We start from the raw sequence: 23,992 nt of genomic DNA, 5'->3' as shown, positions 1-23,992 counted from the left end.
TTGCAGCGCAGGGTTTACCGGAAGGACTCCACATTACTCATCAATAATAGATTATCTCCTCAGCCTTTATGACACACCACTGCTGTATTTGTTATTACCACTCTGTGTTTCGGTTATCACATGCATCTCATTTTCTTCCGTAAGTCAAGAAAAAAACACACACACAAAAAAAATAAACTGCTGGAACTAGGAAGTGTGTCCAGGTGGGTGTCATGGAATATATTATTCATGTTAGCGAGCTGATGATGTAAGAGTGAGAAGCTCTGGGATGTTTTATTGAAGCTCACTTATGTATGCAGTGAGAGGCTTTCTCTGGACAGGAGGAGTGTTTTGCTTGGATCAATGTGCTCTCAACCCATAACACAGTATAGCTGTCTGGCAGAGAGTGGAGATGTTGGGAGTGAGTGATTGCTTCTCTCCCTGGATTGGTGCTGGAGACAAGGACATACAGCGATGAGAGGGAGGAGGAAGGTGGGGCAAGGCAGGGGAGGAAGATTCGGTCACAAGACTGTCGTGCCACACCCAGCGTCACTGTAATGACTGTTCAGATGGTCAGATTTTTAAAAGTTTTTGTTGTTCTCGATCATGGTATGGGTGAGATTATTTTGCAGCAAGAAGGGATGTTTCTGTGTTGGAGTTCTTTAGACTTTTCGAAATTGAAAACTGTCTGTGCCAAGAAAGAATATTTCCACTGTATGTCCTAATAAAATTACAGTATGCAGTGTAGATTGGATTAGTGTTTATTAGATTAGTGTTACCTTTCAGATATCTGTTTTTTGAAAGCCCACACAGCAAACTCTAGAATCTAAATCAATAGCCTTATTCCAGTGATTGGTTGTTAATTACAGAAAGCACTTTTAGTCGCTTAACCTCTCTGTACTACAGTCTCATTCTAGCATTAATCCAGCCTGGTTAATATCGATATCCTGTACGTCTGCTGTTTGCATTATAGATTGTGCATCTCACTTTTTTTGTCAGCAAACGGGGTTACCATTTCTTCACTTGATTGCTCAGTTAAAATATCCAATGGCTGTTATTGTGGATAGAGTTGATGGTCTTATCTAATTGTGATTAGTCGGATCTGTCATCTAAAGCAGATTTTCCTGGCCGGTTTGCACACAGAGTAAAGTTGGAGCCAATCCCAAAACCCAGATGTTTATAGGCGAAAGGGTGAGAATTAACGGCCTGTCTGCCAGATGGGTTGACTTTTGTTTATAATCTTCCTCCCCTCTCTTTCTGTCTCTCTTTTCTGCCTCCTTTCTTTTTCTGTCATCTCTGTTTGGAGGTTGCAAGGCCGGTGTGTGTCCGAACATAATCCGCCATGGCGTCAGCAAACGTTACACTGGAAAATCAGCTGCACAGTGCACAGAAAAACCTGCTCTTCCTCCAGCAGGATCACGCCAACACACTGAAGGGGCTACATGCAGAGATCCGCAGATTACAACAGCAGTGTACAGGTGAGCCACAAGTAGCTACATCTCTCCCCTTCATGCCGCAGTTAAAAACTATCACATTTGAGAACTTACGACAGGATGTCTCATGAGAACACACAGAGCAAGCCATGAATGTTAATTATGATACGAGCACCCTTGAATTCAAAAACAGGACAGGTGTAAAGCTTAAGTGGATATTTGGGACCAAAAGTTAGCAAGATGCTGTTGTGCCCCTACTAAACCTTTCAGAGGTAATAGGGTGGCTGATGGGAAATGCTTTTAAGCGTAGTGATGGCAAAACGTGTATCGATCTTACTACCATTAGAAGATATACATGTAAGACGGAATATAAGGACAGTCACCCTAACAAACAGAACACTATGTGATTTAGGCCTGATTTCCAGTATCCTTGGCTAACCTGTTTACTAAAGCTGACAGAGAACTCTCACTAATCTTATTAAATGAATACTGCACCATATGGAAAGAGGTGACATGCGTTCCCCAGACATGTTTTGCCACCAGTTAGTCTGTCAGGAGCATGCTCTTTGATAGCTGCAACCTCATGTAACACAGACATGTGAGTAACCATGCTCTTTTTTTTTCACAGACCTGACATACGAGCTCACTGTGAGAAGCTCTGATCCCTCAGGTAAGCCTCCATCATACTGTGTAGTACACACGCATATCGATTTTACCACTAGGATTCAATGTCTTTTGTCATTAGTTACCATCAATATTAATTTGCTGTGAAAAATTTAATTACCGCTAATGTGTTCAACGCTTGTTTTTGGTGAGTGTAAGCCACGTGTCTGTGGTTTAATCTAGAATTTGTCAGTGCCATGACTGTACTACTCTCACAAGAGAAGCTAAATAAGCTGCTGTACTGTTGCAAACTATATTAACTTAGATATGTCTCCAGTCAGGCATGATTTAATTATATCATCTGGTTTCATAATATTATATTCTAGTAATATCTCAGAGTACAGATATATTTGAAACAACTGATCCAACTTGTGAAAGTCCACAGCAGCAGCAGACGAAAGTCTGCAACACTCAAGGCTATAAATCAACAGTTTCTCCTGAAAAAGAGCTCTGTGTTAGTTGACAGGCCAAAGAGCAGAGGGTTCTCTCTGTTTCCTGGTAACAAAGTCCCACCCAGGAAGCATTGCACTGTGGGACTCCCTGCTGTTCATTAGAGCTCCCAACGCTCAATGCCAACTGCCCCTCCCCCCACAATAACGTGGTCGTGACATGGACTCTCGTCACTGGTCTGATTTCAATCCAGCTCCACACTACAGTCACGGAGGCCCCAAACAGGCCGAATACAGTTTAATTTATTTACCTGCTACTAATGACCACGGCGATGTGTGTAGCTGAACAAGAAGCATGTAACTTGTCACCAGGATCACCATATGTTGTAGACTTTTGACATGGTTGACCTAAATCAATATTGCTACGGCCTCCAGTGAGAGGCACTATCATGTTAGTGCAGGACATCTCAGAGATTGGAGTGCAGGAAATGAGATTATCTGTCACAGCACTAATGCACAGCCTGCAACCTGCTCAGTGCAGCAGAGCTCAGCTGCTCCAGCTGGGGTGAAAACGTACCAGCCCCCCCTTCAAACAATGAATACTCATCTTTCTAAGCAGCCCTGTGTTTGATACAGGACTTAGTTCAGGAAATGTAAAGTATACATTGAAAACTTTTACGTGGTCACATTGTATTATATAGATAATATACAATTGTATTTTACACGTATCTGGTATCTGGGTGGGGCAGGACAGGGTGGAGGTCAGACAAGAGCAGCGTCCTTTTTCTCTACCAGAGCTGTAACGTGAGACTGGAGCTCTCTGCCCACTGCAGATGAGTCTCCATAGGATCATACTGTCTCTGTCAGCTGACAGGCTGCCCATAGTCTGCGCTTAATGTACTAATGATTAGTCTGGCCCTGCAATATGTGTACCTGAGTGTGTGTTTTTTTTCTCTCTTTGCCGTTTACTACAAGCATTTGCTGTGCTTATAGATATATGTAATGGCTGTTGTTTTTTTATTTTGTGTGCAGACAGCAGCGAGGTCCGATGCAAGGAGCTGCAAAGGAGGTGCGAGGAACTGGAGGCTCAGCTGAAGAAGAAGGAGGAGGAGAACACAGAGCTGCTCAGGGACCTGGAGCAAAAGAACGCCATGATTTCCGTCCTGGAAAACACCATCAAAGAGAGGGAGAAGAAGTACCTGGAGGAGCTTAAGATGAAGAGCCACAAGCTGGCTGTTTTGTCCGGGGAGCTGGAGCAGAGAGCGAGCACCATAGCTTACCTGACTTCACAGCTGCATGCTACTAAGAAAAAGCTGCTGGCTGGCAGTTCCTCTGAGGCCAGCCCTAATGTCAGTCCCGTCACCTCATACAAGCCCACACCTCCCCCGGCCAAAGACAGGCAGCCTGAAACCCCACGTCGGCGCATGAAGAAGAGCCTCTCCCAGCCTCTTCACCCGGAGCTGACAGAGGTGTACCGCCTCGGCCCGGACGGCAGGCGGCTGGTCCTGCGGGAGACAGTCGATGCCATGCCCGACCCCACACCCTTCTTGCAGGCAGGCAGAGAGTCTCCCGAACCACAGGTAGTGCGAGAACGGCCTGCAGTGATCCCTCCTATTGCCTCGGAGCGTCCCCCCGTCCCTCCCCTGGGTGCTACGGCCAGCCCTCGTCACAGCCCCGCTCGGGACCGTCAGTACAGGGCTCATGTGGGCGTGGCGCACCGCATCCCGCACGGCACCCCTCCCCTGGCCCCGCCGCAGGCAGAGCTGGAGACGCTGGCAGTGGACCAGGTCAATGAGGAGAAGGTAGTGCGGAAGCGCTCAGGAGCCGACAGGACAGTTTAACACTGCAATGCTAACATGCACATAAAACGCGCACACACACATACACATCTACTGTATACACACCACACTGCAAGAACAGGAAGGAGCCTGACCCACTGTGTAGCCTGCTTTTTACGCAACACTGCAATATGAAAAAAAAACAACAAAACAAAATTATAATTTTGTTCGTGGTATTCCATAAGGACTTTTGTTTTTCTTATTATAAAGTAGAGAAGGACTACTATAAAGCATGCCAAATGTTTCTTATTTACAACTTGTATTATACACATCTTGACTTTTTGCTTAGACTTTCACGTCATTCTGTCTTACATGGTGCATACAACAAATTTCAGCCAAATATCTGCATCAGTGCCTGCTAACTGGTTCAACCATACACAAGCTGCTTGGTGTAGTCATAGCTAATAGTTATCTTTACATATCTCTGTCTGCTCTACCTTCAGTCTGGACATATCAACAAACTATATAACAAAAGATATCTGCAGCTGCGTAGGATAGAACTGAAATAATTAAAACTACTACTCCCCGAATGTCTTTCATCTGCTTGTGATATCAGTATAATATCATTACTGTAGGTATGAGCTGCATAATGTGCAATTGAAATTGGCTGGTTGTTAAGATGAAAAGCTGTGTTTTCACCTTTTCTGGGAAAAAAACAGCAGCAGTGTACATGTTTAAATGCAGTATGAAACGACAGCGGCCAGGACGTGCATTAGTGTGCGAGAGATGAGAGAGGCGGAGAGTGTGTGTTTCTGAGACACAACAAAAGGCCATTGAGAGAATTAAGTTTTGGTTTTCAACAATATCCATCAATGTTATTTGTGATACAAGGGCATTTTTGAAAACACTGCTGTACTAGGATTTTGTGATATTATTAACTGTACTTTATAAAGGCTGTAAATTTGTAATGAATTCTTTTTTTAATTTATTGTTTAATATAGAACACACTAGGAAATACGACACTTCAGATATTCACCGTAGTTATGACGCCACCTACATGATGGTAATTAAATTCACTTAATAACCTGCTTTTCACATTAAGATCACTTGTCCTTGAAGTATACAAATCAATACAATAAAGCAATGCTTTTTTGGTTTGGTTATTTGGTTTCTATTCATATAAACGGGCGACAAATTAAAGGAAGAGTCTCAATAAGGTGATGGGCCACTATGAGCTCACAGAGCAACATTAGTATTGTTCCTCCAAAAGACATTCTCGTTTTGTGTTTTGATGAGGGTTGTGGAGAGCACAGCCTAATCTGGGTTGACACCTAGTGACTGTGAAGACTGCAGGCATGTAATTTTCATTATTTCATACTTATTACACCATTTTATGACCCACCACGCCCTGTAACAAGCATTCTCAAGGAAGCAAAAATAACCATTTTGTATGAGAGCCACCGATCTGCACCGACAACCATGAAGATTCACATTAATATGTCACAGCAGCACCTGGGGCTATAAGAATAATCAAACATTTTAGCAAATTGTGCCACAAAATACCATTATATGCTACAGAAATACCCTGGCCTACACATCATCAAGTCATATTTTTTTAGTGGAGAACAAATGCAAAAATGACCATTCTCACTAAAATGGTACCTCACAATTCAATTGCCATATCTGTAAAATGAACTACAATATGATTTTGTTTCAATTTTTGCATATTGTTCAGCCCTAGTTGCAGCAACACTGCCATGCTGATTTGCCGATAACTACTGTTACCAAAAAATTAGTGTGAATCACAGCAGGCGCCACAAATGTGTGTCTGTAGTTGATCCATACAGCCACTAGGTGTCCTCCTTGTAATACTTGTCCTTTATGGGACCAGCGTCAGAAATTATCACAAAAAGATAAAATGGTAATATCACTGTTGTGGAAGGTGTATGGGAAATTATGCACATTTAAAGTTGTGTATTTACACAACACTGTGTATTACTTTAGAGTGGGACTTAGTCACATTTTATTTCCTGGACTCAACATAAAAAAAGATAAATCATTAACAAACCTCTCCAACACCGACAAAACATTTTGTATCCAGGAATAGATAAGACAGAGTGTTGATTTGACATGCAGCAGTAAAAGTTGTATCCCTAGCCCTGGCTACTAACTTCAATACCAATTATATTGTATAGCTGCACATATTTAAATATGCAGCATTTTGTAGATAAATAACAGTGGAAAAGCACATTATGTTTAAAGTGCTTCTCATCACATTTGAATGAAATTATTCTCAGTATTAAATTCAGAGACAATTTTATAAACCTCTGTTTTTGGAAGCAATTAGCATTTATGCTAAACTCTTATGTGAAACGTGAATGGCTGAATCGAAGTGACTCATGTTATTTTAATCACATCACCAGTGTACGATAGTGACACAGCAAATGTGTTCCTTTTACTATTTCATCCTTCTCATCGATTTTACCACATATGAAGCCAAATCCTGTCTGTAAAATTCTATTGTAAAAGTGATTCTGTTGAAAAGTTTCGCTAAAGCTACTGTACCAGATCTAATTAGTAGTGGTAAAGAAGTATTCAGATCCTTGTTGTGAACGTAGCAACACAGCAATGTAAAAATACTTTATTACAGAAAATAGTTTTGCATGAAACATCCTCCATAAGTAAAAGTGCAGAGTAGCAAAATGTGGCAATATATAAAAGTATAAGTCCTGATTTGATCATTCTGACTGATACATGATACTATTAATAATCAAATGATGTCATGTTACTGTTGTAGCTGCTGCAGGTGAAGCTAGTTTGAACTACCGTTAAATAAATATGAGATTATTACTGGCAGAAGAAAGAAGAAAAAACAAAGTCCAGATCTAAAAATCTGTTTCTGGACTTCTTCTCTAATCTTTTATTTTTGGTTAAAGATTGGACAATTTGAATTTTTTTTAAAAAATGAGCCACATAAGAGGATTATGGGGGGAAATCGTTATTTGGTGGAACTGTTAACAATTCAGAGACATTTGCACTGTGACACTGACAACAAAGTGTTTTTGTAAGACATCAGAAGGTAAAAAATTGTATTTTAAAAACTTGGACTATCCATTATGTAAAATCTGCATCTTAAAAGTAACTAAAGCTGTCAAATCAATGTAGTAGAGCACAATATACAGTACTGCTGTCTGAAATGTACTGGAGTGGAAGTTTAAAGTAAGCCAAGAACAATACCTTAAATTTGTACAGAAGTACTCTACTTGAATAAAGTTTCACAACTGCAATTAGGTTTGAACCTCTAACCACGACGAGCTACTAAAGGGGTAATTTAACAGTATGTTAATGCCTCCAAAGGTTATTTAAATCCATATATTGCAAATATTTCTCTCTATATACTGAATATGCAGTTCTCCTGTACTGTCATATTGGGATACTCAGAATAGATGATGGTGTCTCATTGTTCACTTTAGCAAACATTAGCTGTCTATATTTTCTGGAGTATGTACAGTGGCAAGAAAAAGTATGTAAGCCCTCTGAAATTTCCTAGTTTTCTGCATTAAGTGTTCATAAAATGTGATCTGATCTACATCTAAGTCAAGTATAGACAAACACAATGTGCTCAGCATAATACCACACAAACAATTATAATATATAAATGTCTTTATTGAACACATCCATTAAACACTCATAGTGCTGGTGGAAAAAGTAAGTGAACCCTTGGGCTAACAACTCCAGCAAGAGCTAATTGGAGTCATGTGTTAGCAAACCTGGAGTCAAATCAATGAAACAAGATTTGACTGAGATGTAGAGCTACTGTGACCTATAAAAAGCACTCAAACCTTTTGAGTTAGCTATCGACAAGAAGCATCTGCTGATGTGAACCATGCCTTGCAAAAAAAAAAAAAGAAAAGAGATCTCCGCAGACCTACAATCAAGAATTGTTGATTTGCACAAGACCGGAAGTGGCTACAAAGTCACCTCAAAGACTTTAGGGATTCACCAGTCCACAGTAAGACAAATTGTCTACAAATGGAGAGGATTCAGCACTGTGGCTGCTCTCCCTAGAAGTGGGCGCCTAGCCAAATGGACTCCAAGGTCACAACGCAGAATGCTCAGCGAGGTAAAAAGAAATCCTAGAGTAACAGCTAAAGACTTGAAGGAATCATTGCAACTGGTTAACATCTCTGTTCATGAGTCTACCATACAAAAAATTGAACAGGCATGCGCTCCATGGCAGGACACGATGGAGGAAGCCAGTGCTTTCCAGAAAAAACATCACTGCACGCCTAAAGTTTGCCCAAGAGCATCTTGACACTCCACAACGATACTTAAAAAAATGTTTTATAGACTGATGAAACAAAAATTTAATTGTTTGGGAAGAACACGCAGCACTACGTATGGCGTAAAAAAGGCAGCGCATTTCAACATGAGAACATCATCCCAACGGTGAAATACGGTGGAGGGAGCATTGTGACTTGGGGCTGCTTTGCTGCTTCAGGACCTGGACCACTTGCCATCATCGAAGGGAAAATGAATTCTCAAGTTTATCAAGGTGTCCTATAGGATAATGTCAGGGTGGCTGTCCGTCAGGTGAAGACCAGTTGAAGTTGGGTGATGCAGCAGGACAATGACCCTAAACATAGAAGTAAATCTACAACAGAATGGCTTCAAAAAAAAGAAAATCCACCTTTTGGAGTGGCCCAGTCAGAGCCCAGACCAGAACCCAATAGAGATGCTGTGGAATGACCTGAAGAGAGACGTTCACAGCGGACATCTGAAAAATATGGCTGAGCTGAAGCAGTTCTGTTTGGAATAATGGTCTAAAATTCCTTCTGAACGTTGTGCAGGTCTGATCAGCAGCTATAGCAAGCGTTCAGTTGAGGTTATTGCTGCCAAAGGAGGTTTGACCAGTTATTAAATCCAAGGGTTCACTTACTTTTTCCACCAGCACAATGATTGTTTAATGGATTTGTTCAATAAAGACATGAAATATTATAAATGTTTGTGTGGTATTATGTTGAGCACATTGTGTTTGTCTATACTTGACTTAGATGTAGCTCAGATCACATTTTATGAACAATTAATGCAGAAAACAAGGAAATTTCAGAGGGTTCACATACTGTTTCTTGCCACTGTAAATCTATGACTTTCATTTGCACATAGAAATATGTGTAGATGCTTAAGTCTATGGTGCAACTCCTGGATCAAACAAAGTAAAAGTGACCAGCAAACACCAAGGCCGACAAGTGATTAAAATAAATTTTATTTTCAGAAACATATTTGGTTAAACTCACTTAAGGTAGGCTTGTCAGTCCTCACAGGTATGTTGCAGTGAGACTAAATATACGTATGGTTGTAATAAATCATTTGGCATAGCATTCTCCTTATTTTAAGTTCATATTTACAGTTCAGAAGGCCACTTAATACACGTTACAGGACTGCCAATGATGGACGTCTACAAACACACAATAAACCACAAATACACTAGTTCTCTTACTCTTGTCAAAAATAGCACAAAATTAAAAGCATCCCTGGTGGTGACATACCAAAGAGCGTGATTCACAGGATTAAAATCTTTACTTCTGACCTGAAAGCCTTCAGATCCTGATGATGAGCAGATTTGAAAGCTTTCAAGGTAAGAAGTGGGTTAGTTTAGGAGGGAGAAAAGATTTTCAAAATCCTTTTTGGCATGCCTCCACAATAAAGGAATTCTTTATTACTATTATTGTTATTATGAAATGAAGGAAAGTGCCTTGTTTTCAACCTGGTATTGATTTCACAACTCCTCAGTAATTATTTAGTGATCTGTCTTGTTCTCGTTTTTTTTTTTAAACTCACATTCATTTTTAAGAGATACAGTTTGTCTTGATATGTTGCCATGTCTTGCCAGTGCCATCACTGTGCAGGTTCTAACCTCTTGGCTGGCGATGTTACTTTCTTCTGTTGAAAACCTAAACAGAGAGTTGACCATGTGTTATTTCCACATACTTATACTATAGTTCAGTTTTGAAGGAAAAAGAGAAAGTGCAAACCTGAATCTGTCAGAGTTAATTGATTCAACTCCTCCTCCAGCTGCTCAGCGGTAATGTTCAGATGGCTGCGAGGGACAGCTGGCCGGGAACTGAGGATCGGCTCACCAGAGGGCTGCAGACCGTTAGTCGGGACTTCAGGCAAACCTGAGATGGAATCTGGCTTTGATTCATCCAGCAGAGATTTCAGTTCTTCCTCCAGCTCGTCCATGTCTTCATCTACAGGTAAAAAAAAAAAAAAAAAGTCAAAATAGAGTTCATTGATATTCTTATATAAAGTATATTAAAGATAAGGCACTGACAGAATGACTTACCTGCAGCAGTCACACCAGTGGACAGAGCCTGGTTCACCTCATCTTGGGTGTCACACAACTGTTTATGCAATAGAAAAGATAAATAAAGATGCGTCATTGTATGGTTCACATCAAAATAACAAAGTACATAAATCATTGTCTTAAAATAAAGCTGCACCTCTTGGATTTGATCCACGAGGCTCTCGGCACGTTCCACAGTCACATCTTTAAGAGAGAGTCTCAGGGCAGCCACTCCAGCCTGATATGCTTGCATAACCTACAGACGTGTTCAGGACACATTTGTTGACAACAGACTTTGTTCAGGACAACTGTTGCACTGATATTGCGAGTCTTACCATCTTATCAGTCTGTGATTGGGCTATTCGGTCCAGGATTCCCCTGATGGATTCCAGTTTGGCAAACAAGCTGTCTGCTCTCCTTTCGACCCTCTTGCGGCCTCTCAAACACCTCAGAGCCTTTGGAATGCAGTTATAAAAACAACTGAACTGATGACCATGACACTAACGACTAAAACAGGCTCATATAGGTAATATTAACAATAACCTGTGATTTCTTCCCCTCCCGCAGCAGAACCCTCGCTTCCTCTTTGCACCTGCAAGTAGATAATGTAAAGTAACTTCAGCAACAATCAGAGTGTGTTTGAGTGCCGTGCAGTCAAGACCCTGGAAATGGATGGCTCAGGCATCAAGTTACACACACAGCACCAGTTAGTTGATAATGTAATCCTGCCTAAAACATATACTGCACCTGTCACTGTCTACAGTAATATAACACTATAGGGATGCACAACACTGGATTTTTGCCGATATGCCGTTTTCTTCCGTCTCATTTTGGCAAATCGATGATATATGCACATATCAGTTTCCACCTAAAACGTCAAGTCTCTCCTGTAGTTGAACTAACATATTAATATGCCTTCTTCTACCATGATGGCCCACGAGCATGCACGGACATAAAACAACATTTTTACAAATACAACATGCCATTTCTATTTTTATGTATCACTTTTTAAACTAAACAGTAAATTTAAAGCCCGACGGGCATTATCATCCTGTAAATGCTAATTTGGGGTTGATGCCAATAATTGATTTTAAAGTCTTTATCGGATGATACTGATAATGATGCTGATATTACCATGCATCTCTAGCATGGTATGACATTGATGAATCTGCACTTGCTTCACACCTTTACATATACAGTTACTGTTACATTGCACCTATCACTACTCAGTACTACACATTCTACGTGAAAGCTGAAGTTTGAGCTGGTGTACTTGTCGGCCTCCAGGCTCAGTTTCTGCACCCTCTCTCCAAGCAGTTTCTCACTGCGCTGCAGCTGGTAGATGCCAACATCCACATCACTAACTGGAGACACACGCTCCTGTCCAGGCTGACAAAACTTCACAATCTGGAGAAAACACACAAGGACAGACAGATAACACGCATAAGATGCCACTTAAGACGCTGAATGGGCAGTCTGTTGAACGGCTGGCAGCAAGTTATCCATTACCTTCTCGCCTTCGTGCAATGAAACTGTCACTTGCTTGTCCCTCTGCAGCTGCAGGAGAGCCATGCATAGGGTGCTCTCATCAGCACAGACATCAGAGGAGAAGGAACAGAGCTCTTGAAATGACACGATGGAGCAGCTTGAAAATTCACTGCTGCGGTAGACCCTGAGTAATTCTGCTGCTTTCTCCTGGGAAACAAAAAAAAGATACCTTTGTAGCAAGCAGCTGCCAAAATACCATTTATTTTCTGTTGGAAAAACTAGAGTTAAAGGAAATTAACGTAATTCAGAATGGCTGTATTTTAAACCAAATCTAAAATATTCGTGGGGTTACCGTTGAAGGGTTAAACAATTTGGGGAGACAGTTCAGTTTCTACAGTGTGAAAAGCAGTTTCTTTTTAACTTTGCTAACATGTCTATGTGATGTTTTATATATGCATGAAAGCACATCATAAACTACTGAATTAGTCCAACAGTACAACTTGCCATAGTGTAGCCTCAAAGATTTGACATTGTTTGACCGGATTCACAAGGGAGCCGGTGTGCTCCAGCTGCAGTGAGAGGGGAAGGGTCAGTAAAAAGAAAACTGGGACTTCATAGATCTGCAAATTATAGAGGAAGGAACTGTACGGTTACATCTGAGCCATTTAGTGGCAGGAATGGATTATTTTCATGAATAAACTTTGATACACAGCGATGCGTCATTAGCGGTTAAATCAACCAGAGAGAGACTTTAAAACATGTGCTGGGGGATTATCAAGTGACATACCATCAAAAAAGTGACGGCATTAATTTGTAAAACCACTGACAGAACAGTTTAAACTCTGGGACTGACGTATTGCATAATTTATATCCCCAGACTGCAGCCTTTGCCATTTGTTAACTGCACTGCTTAAAACTGCTACTGCCGGTTGAAATGGAATACTTATTCAGAGTCAACAATCCAGTTGAACTGATTCATGTTCTGCACTTATATAGCCCCTTTTAACCTGATCTAGATTATTAAAGCACAATCTGTGTGTCATTCGCACACACACTCTAATGGTGGCAGAGGTGCCGTGATATCAGGAGTAACCTGTGGTTCAGTATCTTGACCAAGTACACCAAAAGAGGCCAGGAGTCCCTCCATGTACCAACCCTCCACATCTGTCCCAATGCTATGAATTATTCAACATGCTAAATATGAAAACAGCTGCTGATACAAATACATCTGGTTGAGTGTCAAGACTACTTGAAAAATTAATTACCTTGGTTAGTTTAAAAAAAACATTATGTTTAAATTTCTACTTAAATGTATGCTAAATGTAGATTGTTCATGAATCTGTGTTATGTCCCAGATGAGGGTGTGTGTTGTTGGTACTCGGTCAGATGAGGCCGTCATAAACACAGGCTGCCCACAAGGCAGCATTCTTTCACCTCTGCTCTTTTCCTTATTTACCAATGAATCTGCACTCAGTGATGATAATTTCAAATTGATTAAGTATGCAGATGACATGGCATTAGTTGGCTTGTTACAGAAAACTGACTCCTCTGGTGAGACCTCCTATCTTGCCCACACTAAAGCCCTGGAAGCATGGTGCCCAGACAGCCAGCTAGAAATCAGTGTTTCTAAAACAAAGGAGTTGGTTTTCTGTACAAAAAGAAATCTGACAGTAGACCCTGTTTCACTTGATGGGCAACATGTTCAAACTGTGGAAGCTTTTAAATACCTTGGCACTGTTATGGACTGCCAGTTCCATTTTTCAGAAAATGCTGATTTTGGTTTTAAGAAATGTTCACAGCGACTGTGCCTTCTGAGAAGACTGATTTGTCTTGGAGTGAGTCCACAGATCCTTAAACTTGTGTACACTGCACACATAGAGAGTGTCCTATCATTTCACCTCTCAGCTTGGTTTGGTCACCTAAGCTGTAAGTGCATAAATAAATTAAATAGGATTGTCACGATGGGAAGTAAAACTGTGGGTAAATCCCAAAAGTCTCTGACTCAAATATGGACTGAAAGGACGAGGGCAAAAGCTAGGAGAATCTTGATGATAGCTCCAATCCTCTTTTTAACAGGTTTTCACCTCTAAAGTCTGTCAGATGCTACAGAACCCATCTGGCCAAAGGTATCTTTAAGAAGTCTTTTATCCCAAACACCATTGGCCTTCTCAATTCAACAAAGTGATCAAGCCACATATAACCTGAACCTGAACTGCTATTTTACTGCTTTATTCTATATTATTGTTCTATTGTAGGCTACCTATACTATGTATTGCTGTGTCTGTATGTATGTCTGTCATGTTGACCTTCTGTGTTGGTGAGGCGAAGAGAATTTTCCACCTTGGTGGACCATAAAGTTTGGTTCTATTCTATGCGATAAAATCTTGAGGCACACTAGGCGAGACCACGATAATGAAAAGCAGATGCATAGCACAAAGACTTAATGAACTAAATAAAAGTAGAAGCAAGAAATGTCAAAACCATGGAGGATGAAGTATAGCGATAATGATATATTGTTGTGCATCTGAATGACACCACAATGACAAACCTTGACTAGTTCAATGACAACAAAAGACTCCTCTAAAGGCACCCGGCTGCTGCCCAGCAGAGTGGAGAAGGTCCACTTGAGAGGCTTCACCAGCAGCAGGCCCACTCCCCAGGACAACCAGCCACAGTCCACATTGGCAGCAAACTCTGACTCCCTCTGGATCTTCCCACATCTGGAAGAAGGTAAATCACAGACAGTGTAACCAGGCCAGGAGTGTCAGTGACAGGGGGGAACACAGGAACACCTACCTGGCCATGGACTGCAGCACAGTGGCCAAACCCATCGGGGATCGCTCCTTCCTCCTAAAGGTCTTGTTGAGCTCCTGCAGGTTGACGCACACGGTGCCTCGGTCCCTGCAGCTCTTCAGGACCAGAGCCGTCCAGAAGTCCATCTTACTGTCCCAGTCCGTCGTGTTGACATCTCGGTTCTCCTTGAAGTCGGAGAACATGAAATTCATCCGCTCGTCGTCGTCCCACTCAGCTGGCAGGCTCACCTCGCTGGACATGTCCGCTTACCTGCTGCTAAAGTTCTGCTAAACCCGTTTATCGACCCGCTCGTTGTTCCGAGCAGACAGCTAAGGCAGCTAGCTTAAAACCGAGGTACCGTTAGGTTTGTTACGAGCCTCCGAAAAGAAGCAAATGTCTCCACTGAACGTCAAGTAACATGAAAGTTCAGATGTGTTGTGTTAGAGGAAAAGTGCCAGCCGAAGCTCACGTCACCGCCGGATGTCACAGCAGAGCCTGGCTTTGCCTTCATGTGAAACTGTCAAGCTAACACGAGCTAACGTTCACGTCAACAACAACACACGGTGGGTTAGTTGCGTTTATAATTCACACCCGTGCGGAAAAGCGGGGATCAGCGCCGATGTGTGGCAATGGTAACTCCACCCGCGCAGACACCCCAGTGGACAAAACAAGCACAACCTCAAATCTGCTCACCAACATTGTGTTTGCGCTCTTTCTGCGCATATACAGCCGTCCTCAAATGTATCCATACCCTTCCATTAAAGAAAAGGCAAAATTCATAATAGTCACTCAAATAACTAGAAACTGAAAAAAGAAATAATAAATAACATTTTGCTAAACTATATTTTTGTGAAGTAAGACATTGCTTTTGAATTGTGGCTGAAAAGAATAGTTTAAAAAAAACAAACAAAAAAACTGTCTTGGACAAATTAGAGCACTTTGCTGACGAGCAGTGGGTCAAAACCAAAATACCTGTCAACAGGTGCACAAGTCTGATTGAGAGTTGCAGAAAACACTTGATTGCAGTGATTGGCTCAAAGGATTGTTCACCAAAATATTAGTTTTTGGGTCCCATCATGCTTGTTTGCTTGTGTGGTTTTTGTTTGTTTGTTTGTTTTATAAAAATATTTTCGTTGAACCACAATTCAAAACTAATGTCATGATTTTCATAAATTTCTTTATTTATTATTACTTTTGTCAATTTTAGATTATTTCAGTGACAGCTGTTTTTTTTTCTTCTTTTTTGGGAGGGTATGAATAAATTTGAGGATGACTGTACGTGAATCGTTCATTTTTTTTCTCAAGACGAAGTATTTTGAATTGAATTTTCCACCCATATTCTGGTTATCAAATTCACACCTGCAGGAGTTTTGTTTTAATGTTATCATGGTCTTTGAAAATAAGTTGTAACCACATAAGACATAGGACACAGGACTTTTTAGGGGCCATAAGCAAGATTTAATTAGACCCTGGACCCGCTCACCCCCCCATGTGCGGATGTACACAGCAACAACTAATACAGTTTGTGACTGTACATAACACAGATTGGGATAGGATCAGAACTTTTTTTTTATAACTTTAATGTACATTCTCTGATTTTGTTATAGCTCCCACAAGTCTTCAAATTTTGTACAATACCTCCCAAATCAGTTATAAGTTACACTATGTCCTACCAAGAAACCAAAAAAAGGGACATTTGCAGTATAACAAAATCAAGGCATTTCTTTGAAAGCCATAATTGTATCATAATAAGAAAATAAACGGAACAACACTTCAGTTTGCTCATATTTTCAATTAATTTAGTTTAGTTTACTCATGCCTCGTACCAGCTCTGATCCTACGTTGTTAATGCAGAACAAACATTAAATCCAAAATCGATTCAAGAATATCTCGTATACAAAGAAAATCAGGATTTAAAGTAGTGCAGTGTAAGCTTGTTTTATATAGTTATACAGTGTCATGCAAAATGTTACTCAGACTAACAGCACAGTATACCTTACAAAACTTCCATGGTTTTACTCTCATTTATACAATACCCAGTCTCATGAGGTGAATAATTCAGTAGAGGCACATGCACATCATTTTCACATTCGTAAAGTACAATATACATAATAATCCAAAAACAACATTGCCCTAGTCATAATTTGGCTGTGCAGGAGTAGTGATGCAGCAGTGACTTGACACATGTGTTGGCGTGTTAATGAACACACTTCATTCAGATATTAAGGGATAGTGCATAAAAATAGATTAAACAATCATTAATTAGTCGCCTTGCCGAAAAGATCAGAGAACCCAGCAGACTTAGTTACATGGCTTAAACATTTTGCAGTCTTTGACTTATTTGGCACATTTGATATACTCAGAAACGGCTCCCGTTGCTCCGACTGTACCTAACAGCTCTATTTGGCACTGAGATCAACCACCAGGTGCTGGTAGGCCAGGGTATTGCCTTTGAAGCTGGCGGCCAGCAGGATGTCCTTGTTGTCGACGGATACCAAACTGAACGCCCTTGGGGCTCTCATGTTGAGCTCCTGGAAGGGCTGAAAGCGCTGAGTGAGGTCGTCCCACAGGTAGACTCTGGAGAAGGAGAAATCACTTCCAAGAATGAGGTACTGGCGGAGGCCCACTGTGAAGGGATACACTGCCATTGAGCCCCGAGAAGGGAGAGTCTGGATCTCCACGAAACGCTGCCCTTCCCAGCGGAGGATCTTGGAGTCACCAATGAAGCGTGTGAGGCAAAGGTAAAGAACTTTCCTCACCCAAAAGTGCTTGACCATCTGCACGTCGGCTAGCTCTGTGATCTGGGAGAAGAAAGCAAACTGCTTCTGGTTTCGGTTCCATTGGTAAACCACCGGCGGTTGAGAGGCGCTGGAGAGGATGAGGTGAGGCTTTCCCCCAACATCCAGGAACTCGACATGGGTGTCTCGATGCCAAGGATGGAGGGACTGGTGTGAGTAGAAACCATTGCTGTTCCAGCGATAAATGCTGGTGGAGCCCGCCTTGGAACTGTCCGCTACTACAAAGTACCACTCTCCATCCAGCTGGAAGGTCTCCACAAAGTTGGGTTTCCTCACCCGGCTGGTGTCAATGTCTTGGATCTTGACGAAGCGCTGTGGGTCCTCTTCCCACCTGTAGTAACAGAAAAGCTTTCAATGCATTTGCGATTAAAGCAATATGTTTCAACAATACTGTTCTTATACAGAGTGAGAATAGGCTGATCAATGCCACTTTTACATATGTAGCTGCTGCTAGCCATACAGGAAACAGGGAGAAACAGCAAGTCTGGCCCTGTCCATCCATTATCTATACCCACTTTATCCTGTACCTCAAGCCTATCTCAGCAGACAAAGGACAAGAGGCAGGGTGCACCCTGGAGAAGTCGCCAGTCTATTACAAGGATATCATGCTCACACTGACACCTACGGCCAAATTTAGAATCATGGACAGACAATGGACAGTGGCACTAAGCCGGAGCAACCAGAGAAAACCCACACAGGCACAGGGTGAAGATGCAAACTCAGAAAGGCCCCAGGACCCAGGACCTTCAAATTTCTCTGTGAGGCGGCAATGCTAACCACTCTGGCTCTGTCAAAAGCTAACAAAATAAGATATCAAGGAGATTGGAGCTTCCACAGGAATCCCTCTGTTGTTTAATTTCATCAGCCTTAAGTTTTAGGTTATGGATTTAAAATTTGAGCACAAATTGTCATGGGTTGATGCATCTGTCATGACTTGCTTCAGGCCTCAAACTGTGACCTGGTGAGAAGCTTCATTTTCCAAGGGTAAATATGGAGCTATTCCTGTCAAACTCAGCTGCTGGTGGGAACTCTGCTTGGTTTTTGAATAGCAGCATTCATTTTGTCACAAACTGTAGCGCACACTGTTGAGCATTCACTGCCATTCATGGCTAGCTGCGAACCTGACTCTGCTCTGACACCAGTGATACCTTGGGTGCCGCCATACCATGCTATTACATTACTCTGCTTTTCTAACTACTGCTCCATCTGGCGGATATATTTTAGTCAGAGGCAAGCCAGCTGTTTCTTCCTGTTCCCAGTCTTAATGCTAAGCTGTGCTCATTGTTGCTGGCTCCAGCTTCAAATTTACCTGACAGACATGACTGGTAATAATCTTCTTAACACTTAGCAAGCAAATTATTTGTTTCTTTATGTCATGTTCTTTTAATCCTAATGAGAAATTTAACAGGTCACTATCTGTGGACATTACACTGCAATCCTTACTTGTATATATGAGATCCCCCGAAAAGTTGGGCCACAACCATGTAAAGCGTGTTGTTTATCACCACAGGTTTGCAGTAAACAGCAGAACGAGCTACAAGAGAGGCAACAGAAAGCAAAAACATCAGAATTCATTTCCTAACCTAGTATTGTACATTTGTTATGCTTTCTCCTTTAGCAACGTACAGGAAATGTTGTGGTACTTCCTGAAGATCATCTCCACATGATCCCATATATACAGTGTACAGAAACCTGAATCAGGCTGAGCAAAGGCCACAAACTGATCTCCATTGTACTCATAAGACTCCACCGACACAGAGTGGAAAGGGAAGGTTTCATACACAGCAAAATCTATAGGAGGAGAAACCAGAGGGACAGTTCTTAGAAAGTTAGAGTGAAAAAAAAAGTTTTACAAAATAGTAAAAAAAAAAAAAAAAAAAAGGCAAGGAAAAAGGTGACACCTGCACTGATGCAGTTGAAGTCTCGCGGTGCAAGATCGTGGATCCTGCGTCCCTGGAATTCAAAGGGGCTGGCACAGTAGATAGCAGGAACAGAAGTGTTGGTTTTCTCCATCCAGTCTACCAGCCACTTGATTTTACAGTCACAGCGGAAAGAGTTCCCACGCAGGTCTCTGAGTAACAAGTAAAGAAAAAAATGAAAAAATAAAGTACATCAGCATGGTTTTGGGCTAGAACTGAATTAGAATCAAACCACTAACTCCAGACAGAGCGCTCTACAGACTGTCTGTCTGGAGTGTGGTCGTCCACTAAACCCTCAGGGAACCTGAGAAAACCACGGCTTTGTGGTGACAGATTGCTGGGTCAAACCTCTGGGGAGGTCAAGACACTGTTTTGATTTCAGTGTAGGCGTACTTACAGATCTGTGAGGATGTCTAGATGTTTGAAGAGATCTCTAGGCAGCTGCTGCAGGTTGTTGTTTGAGAGAGATCTGAAAAATAAGGAGTTAAGTTGTGATACATAGTCTGTAATTGGTTGTATTAGTTTAAAAACATATACATCTTTGCTTAATCAGACAGTACAGCTATGATGGTAAGTGACAAATTCTACATTTTTGCCATGTTATCAGCAGCAAAATACTCACAGATGAGTCAGGGACTTGAGTCCTCTGAAGGTATACTTTGACAGAGCCTGGATGTCATTATTCTCGATGAACCTGAGAAGAGAGCAGATTGCTCATATGTCACACAGTAATGGCAACCTCTGAAATCCAGCCATAATTACAGAAAGTCATCCATGTTAAGGGGAGGCTGTGTTGGCAGTGCAGAAAGAAGCAATGATTATGGCTATAGCAGGGTCTGCTTCTCGTTGATTAACGGTCAAATGGTGATAGCCTGTGTATTTTTTTTTTAAATGAGTCCACGTTGACAACAAATAAAGATGTAAAAAAAACAGATAAATACTTTATCATTTTATGTTAATATTATATGATATATCCTGTTGACTGCTACACTGAGTGTCTTAACTGCAAAGAAAGCGAGTGAATTTACTCTTAATGGTAAAAGGTCAATTTATGTCTTTGTTGTGTCTGATAAACATGATATGCTGAGTGCAGCAAGTATTACAAAAACCTGCGTGTTAGCATCATTTGATCCCGTTCTGTCTTTGTTTTGTCTATCAATAGATGAGGACATACACTATGTGCAGACTCTCTGGAGGGGGCTGGATATGAAAATATGACTTTATTAGCATTCACAGCGGGTAGCGGCAGTGATGCAGAGGCCTGATGGCTGGGCTGCAGCCAAAGCCACACAGCAAGCAGCCTGAGGCAGGGCCATCACGGAAAGCTGCACCCTCCAAGCCATCAGCTAACTACTTTCTAAAGCCCATCAATTCACAGGATGGCATATTCAGCTTTATCACACTGCAGAGGCAAAGTGTTCACTGCCCGAGAAGAATTTATTTTCAGCTTTTGGCATTCTTTGCCATACTGCAGCGTTCACCCCTGAAATCTTCCTGTGCAGGCTTTACAGAGACAGGAACCAACCTAGACTTATTGTAATGAATCATTCACAAAAGCAAAACAGTGCCTGACAGAGTAAAAATGGCTCAGAACTTTGCTCTAATGTGGGTTTACGTAACATTTGAGGAACAGTTACACTGGATGCACTTACAGCATAATGGTAGAACATAATGTAACGGTAGTACATATAAGGAATAGCCAGCATGCTGACTCAGTAATGTCAGCTACGTAGACATGTAAATCTAAAATTTACCAACATTAGCTACCATTAGCTAGGCTGGACATACCAGACTAAGCCAGATTGTACATCCAAAGTCCTGGAATACAGTAAACCTAGCAAAGGTCCAATTGAATGCTTCTAAATTTAGCTTTCAGTTTATGTCTTATTTCTATATAAAGCATTTTACTGCTTCTTTTACACTTTAGGTTAGATGCTTGGCTGCATTTTGTTGTCTTAAAACTTGCACTCTGTGAAATGTCAAATCTAATCTAATTTCATTTATTCTAAAGTCACACAGTCTGGCTATTCCTTGAGGAAAAGATGGACTTTTTGTCGTGCATACACAGGAACACATTTTCTCAGTATTTTCAAAAATTAAGCACTGCATGTTGTTATCCTTAAGACTAAATGCAGTCAGCGCTCATTTAAAAGTAATATTTATTTATTTTGCAATTCCTAGCATAAATCAAGACACTCACAGATATTGCAGGTGGGACAGACCAGCAAAAGCATCATCAGCGATCATAGTGAATGTGTTGGAGTTCAACAGCCTGTCGAAAGGAAGAAGTAATGGTTAAATCATGTAGACAATGATACGCATGTCCAACTAAAGCTGCATTGAAACATCTAAGCAACTCAGTGCCATTTACGTGTCTAAAGAATTAAATGAATGTCATAACAATGTTCACATAAAATATTTGCAGTATATAATAGTAACTGTAAAGAGAGAGAAAAAGAATACAATAAGCACAATCAGACACAGAAATACACACAAACACACACAGGCACATGAACACACTCTCATGATTGCATCTGAGAAGATAAACGACCCTTTGTGTGGCAGAGCAGAGCTGAAGGGAGTCAGTCATTGGCAATGACACTGATACAGAGCCACTTTACCCTGATTACTGCTATGTCACCACTGTTTTCAATAACCATTCATTTCTAGTGCTGGTAGCTGAAGTGCTTTCATTGTCACTGCAAAACAAAAGATGTCTGCGTGCTATGTATGAACATACCTGTGGTATAAAGTACTGTGACTATGTTTTTAACCAGGGACAAGCTATAGCGAACTGCTTGTGAAACAGAATCAAAAGTTTATGATGTTTTGCAGTTGTAATAGTGTTCTGTTGTGGGTTGGAGCACTCACAGGAACTGCAGCAGGTGTAGGTGTGAGAAAGCTCCTTCTGGGATTGTAGTGAAGGCTGCGTTCACCATCGTCCTGTTCAACAAAACAAAAGTCAGCATTAAATGTGTCATCTTGATGTTAGGATACAGATTACACAGGCAGTGCCAAAGCAGGACGTCACGTGCTTCATGGGGAAACATGTCAGTAACTATGTCATTTTCACTCCATCCAAAGCCCGTCTTCTCTCAAGATATGTCTGTCAGTTTGAACTTTGGAAGGGGCTACATCTTTTAAAAACTAGGGCACATAACTTCCTTCTTCACTTCTTTACTCCTTCTGTTGTAAAATGAGGACACCTTCCCCCAGCCTGTGCTCTTGAATTCCCTTGACTGCTTCAACTCAATATTCAACCCTAAGGCAATGGGGGTCAATATCAGATGAAAGGGAGTGCCTTGTAACCTTCTCAGCAAAACATAACCTTGCCCCACTCAACTGTTCAGCTTTCCTCTTCATTATTTGTGCTCCATTTATTGAGCATATCTCTGCACTCTCTTCAAGATTAAATCTCTCAGAGGAGAAGCAGGTCTCCTGCAGTCAGATAGGCAATCTATTGTTAGTAGTCCTCCCTGGAGCTCGACAGGATTTTACTGCTGTGCTCCCTCAGTTCACTTGCATTTGGCACCATAAAGGGACAGTATTAATATTATGTAATGCTGCCTAAGCAAAGACACACACTGCACGAAGAAAACACCACACATGGCTGTAGTCAATTTTAAGTAATTAAAAGAGAAGCAGGTGCTTCATGCATCATTACATAATGGAGGGTGACATCAGTGATGTAGCCATCTGTACCAGCCTGCTTACTGCCGAGGCTTCACACAGGTTATGAAAAGATGCTTTTGGTGAGTGAAAAGCACACACATGAATTTTGGACTCACAGAGAAATGATTCCAGGGGGGAAGCTCTTAGGGATGGCCTTAGTGTCCACGCAGAAGGCACTGTCTTTGGTGCAGGAGCAGGTTGAAGGACAGCGAGGTATCTTGGGGGCTCTCCTGGCGTTTGATTCCCTCGGCAGACAGAGACACAGACATAAAACTGTCAAGCAGACCAGCCTCATCCATCGTGGTCCGAGCTCCAACATCCTTGGGCAGGAAGAAAGAACAAAGCTGTATGAGCAAGCTTCTTGAAGTTTCTCCTCAGTGGCAAGTGGCTTGTTGAGAGGCGATGGTCAGCCTGCCTACACCCCCCAGCAGTTGTGATCAAGCTGAACGCAGAGTTGAGAGGGACAGTGTGTGAGAGAGAAAGCATATGGGTGAGAGAGAAAGAAGGGAGGAGGGAGGGGGAGTAAGGGTAGTCCTGTGTATCCTTGGTGGGCGTGGGTGCTCTGCAGCTTCCCTGGATCTGTGCAATCTTTTTTCCTTGTCCCTGTCAGGAGCTGCTGCCAGAATGCACACTGCAGGAATGACGAGCGAGGCTGCTTTCTCTCCACTAGGACCTGTAGGCAGCGCTGACAATGAATTATTTACTATTGCACATGCAGAAAAAACCTTAAAACA

General features: G+C 41.6%; 3 protein-coding genes across 4 annotated transcripts; 1 reads left to right on the top strand and 2 right to left on the bottom strand.

Annotated features, from left to right (window-relative positions):
• Positions 1-1,310: 1,310 nt before the first annotated feature.
• ccdc92 (coiled-coil domain containing 92) lies at positions 1,311-9,483 on the top strand. 2 transcript variants are annotated; one of them, XR_520013.1, is made up of 4 exons: positions 1,311-1,457; positions 2,041-2,082; positions 3,497-4,833; positions 9,473-9,483. XR_520013.1 is itself a non-coding variant. In XM_008276712.1 (3 exons), exons 1-3 carry the CDS (start codon positions 1,322-1,324, stop codon positions 4,303-4,305), a joined length of 987 nt encoding a protein of 328 aa, XP_008274934.1. In that variant the 5' UTR covers positions 1,311-1,321; the 3' UTR covers positions 4,306-5,401. The 2 variants fall into 2 exon arrangements, 1 of the variants encoding a protein (XP_008274934.1); XM_008276712.1 differs by lacking the exon at positions 9,473-9,483 and having other exon boundaries at positions 3,497-5,401.
• Positions 9,484-9,490: 7 nt separating this feature from the next.
• On the bottom strand, positions 9,491-15,409 carry chmp7 (charged multivesicular body protein 7). Its single transcript, XM_008276711.1, has 10 exons — positions 14,873-15,409; positions 14,625-14,796; positions 12,098-12,283; positions 11,862-11,995; positions 11,132-11,180; positions 10,924-11,043; positions 10,746-10,844; positions 10,589-10,646; positions 10,278-10,493; positions 9,491-10,196 (listed from the first exon to the last, which is right to left on the bottom strand). Exons 1-10 carry the CDS (start codon positions 15,127-15,129, stop codon positions 10,141-10,143), a joined length of 1,347 nt encoding a protein of 448 aa, XP_008274933.1. The 5' UTR covers positions 15,130-15,409; the 3' UTR covers positions 9,491-10,140.
• Positions 15,410-17,268: 1,859 nt separating this feature from the next.
• On the bottom strand, positions 17,269-23,651 carry lgi3 (leucine-rich repeat LGI family, member 3). The gene is made up of 9 exons (XM_008276710.1): positions 23,375-23,651; positions 22,458-22,529; positions 21,787-21,858; positions 20,209-20,280; positions 19,984-20,055; positions 19,569-19,738; positions 19,294-19,458; positions 19,111-19,201; positions 17,269-17,998 (listed from the first exon to the last, which is right to left on the bottom strand). Exons 1-9 carry the CDS (start codon positions 23,575-23,577, stop codon positions 17,269-17,271), a joined length of 1,647 nt encoding a protein of 548 aa, XP_008274932.1. The 5' UTR covers positions 23,578-23,651.
• Positions 23,652-23,992: the final 341 nt, after the last annotated feature.

The sequence above is a fragment of the Stegastes partitus genome, unplaced genomic scaffold, assembly GCF_000690725.1.
Source record: "Stegastes partitus isolate 25-593 unplaced genomic scaffold, Stegastes_partitus-1.0.2 Scaffold79, whole genome shotgun sequence".
Lineage (NCBI taxonomy): Eukaryota > Metazoa > Chordata > Actinopteri > Pomacentridae > Stegastes > Stegastes partitus.
The sequence above is the reverse complement of the archived record's forward strand: the minus strand, read 5'-3'. Positions and strand labels throughout refer to the sequence as shown.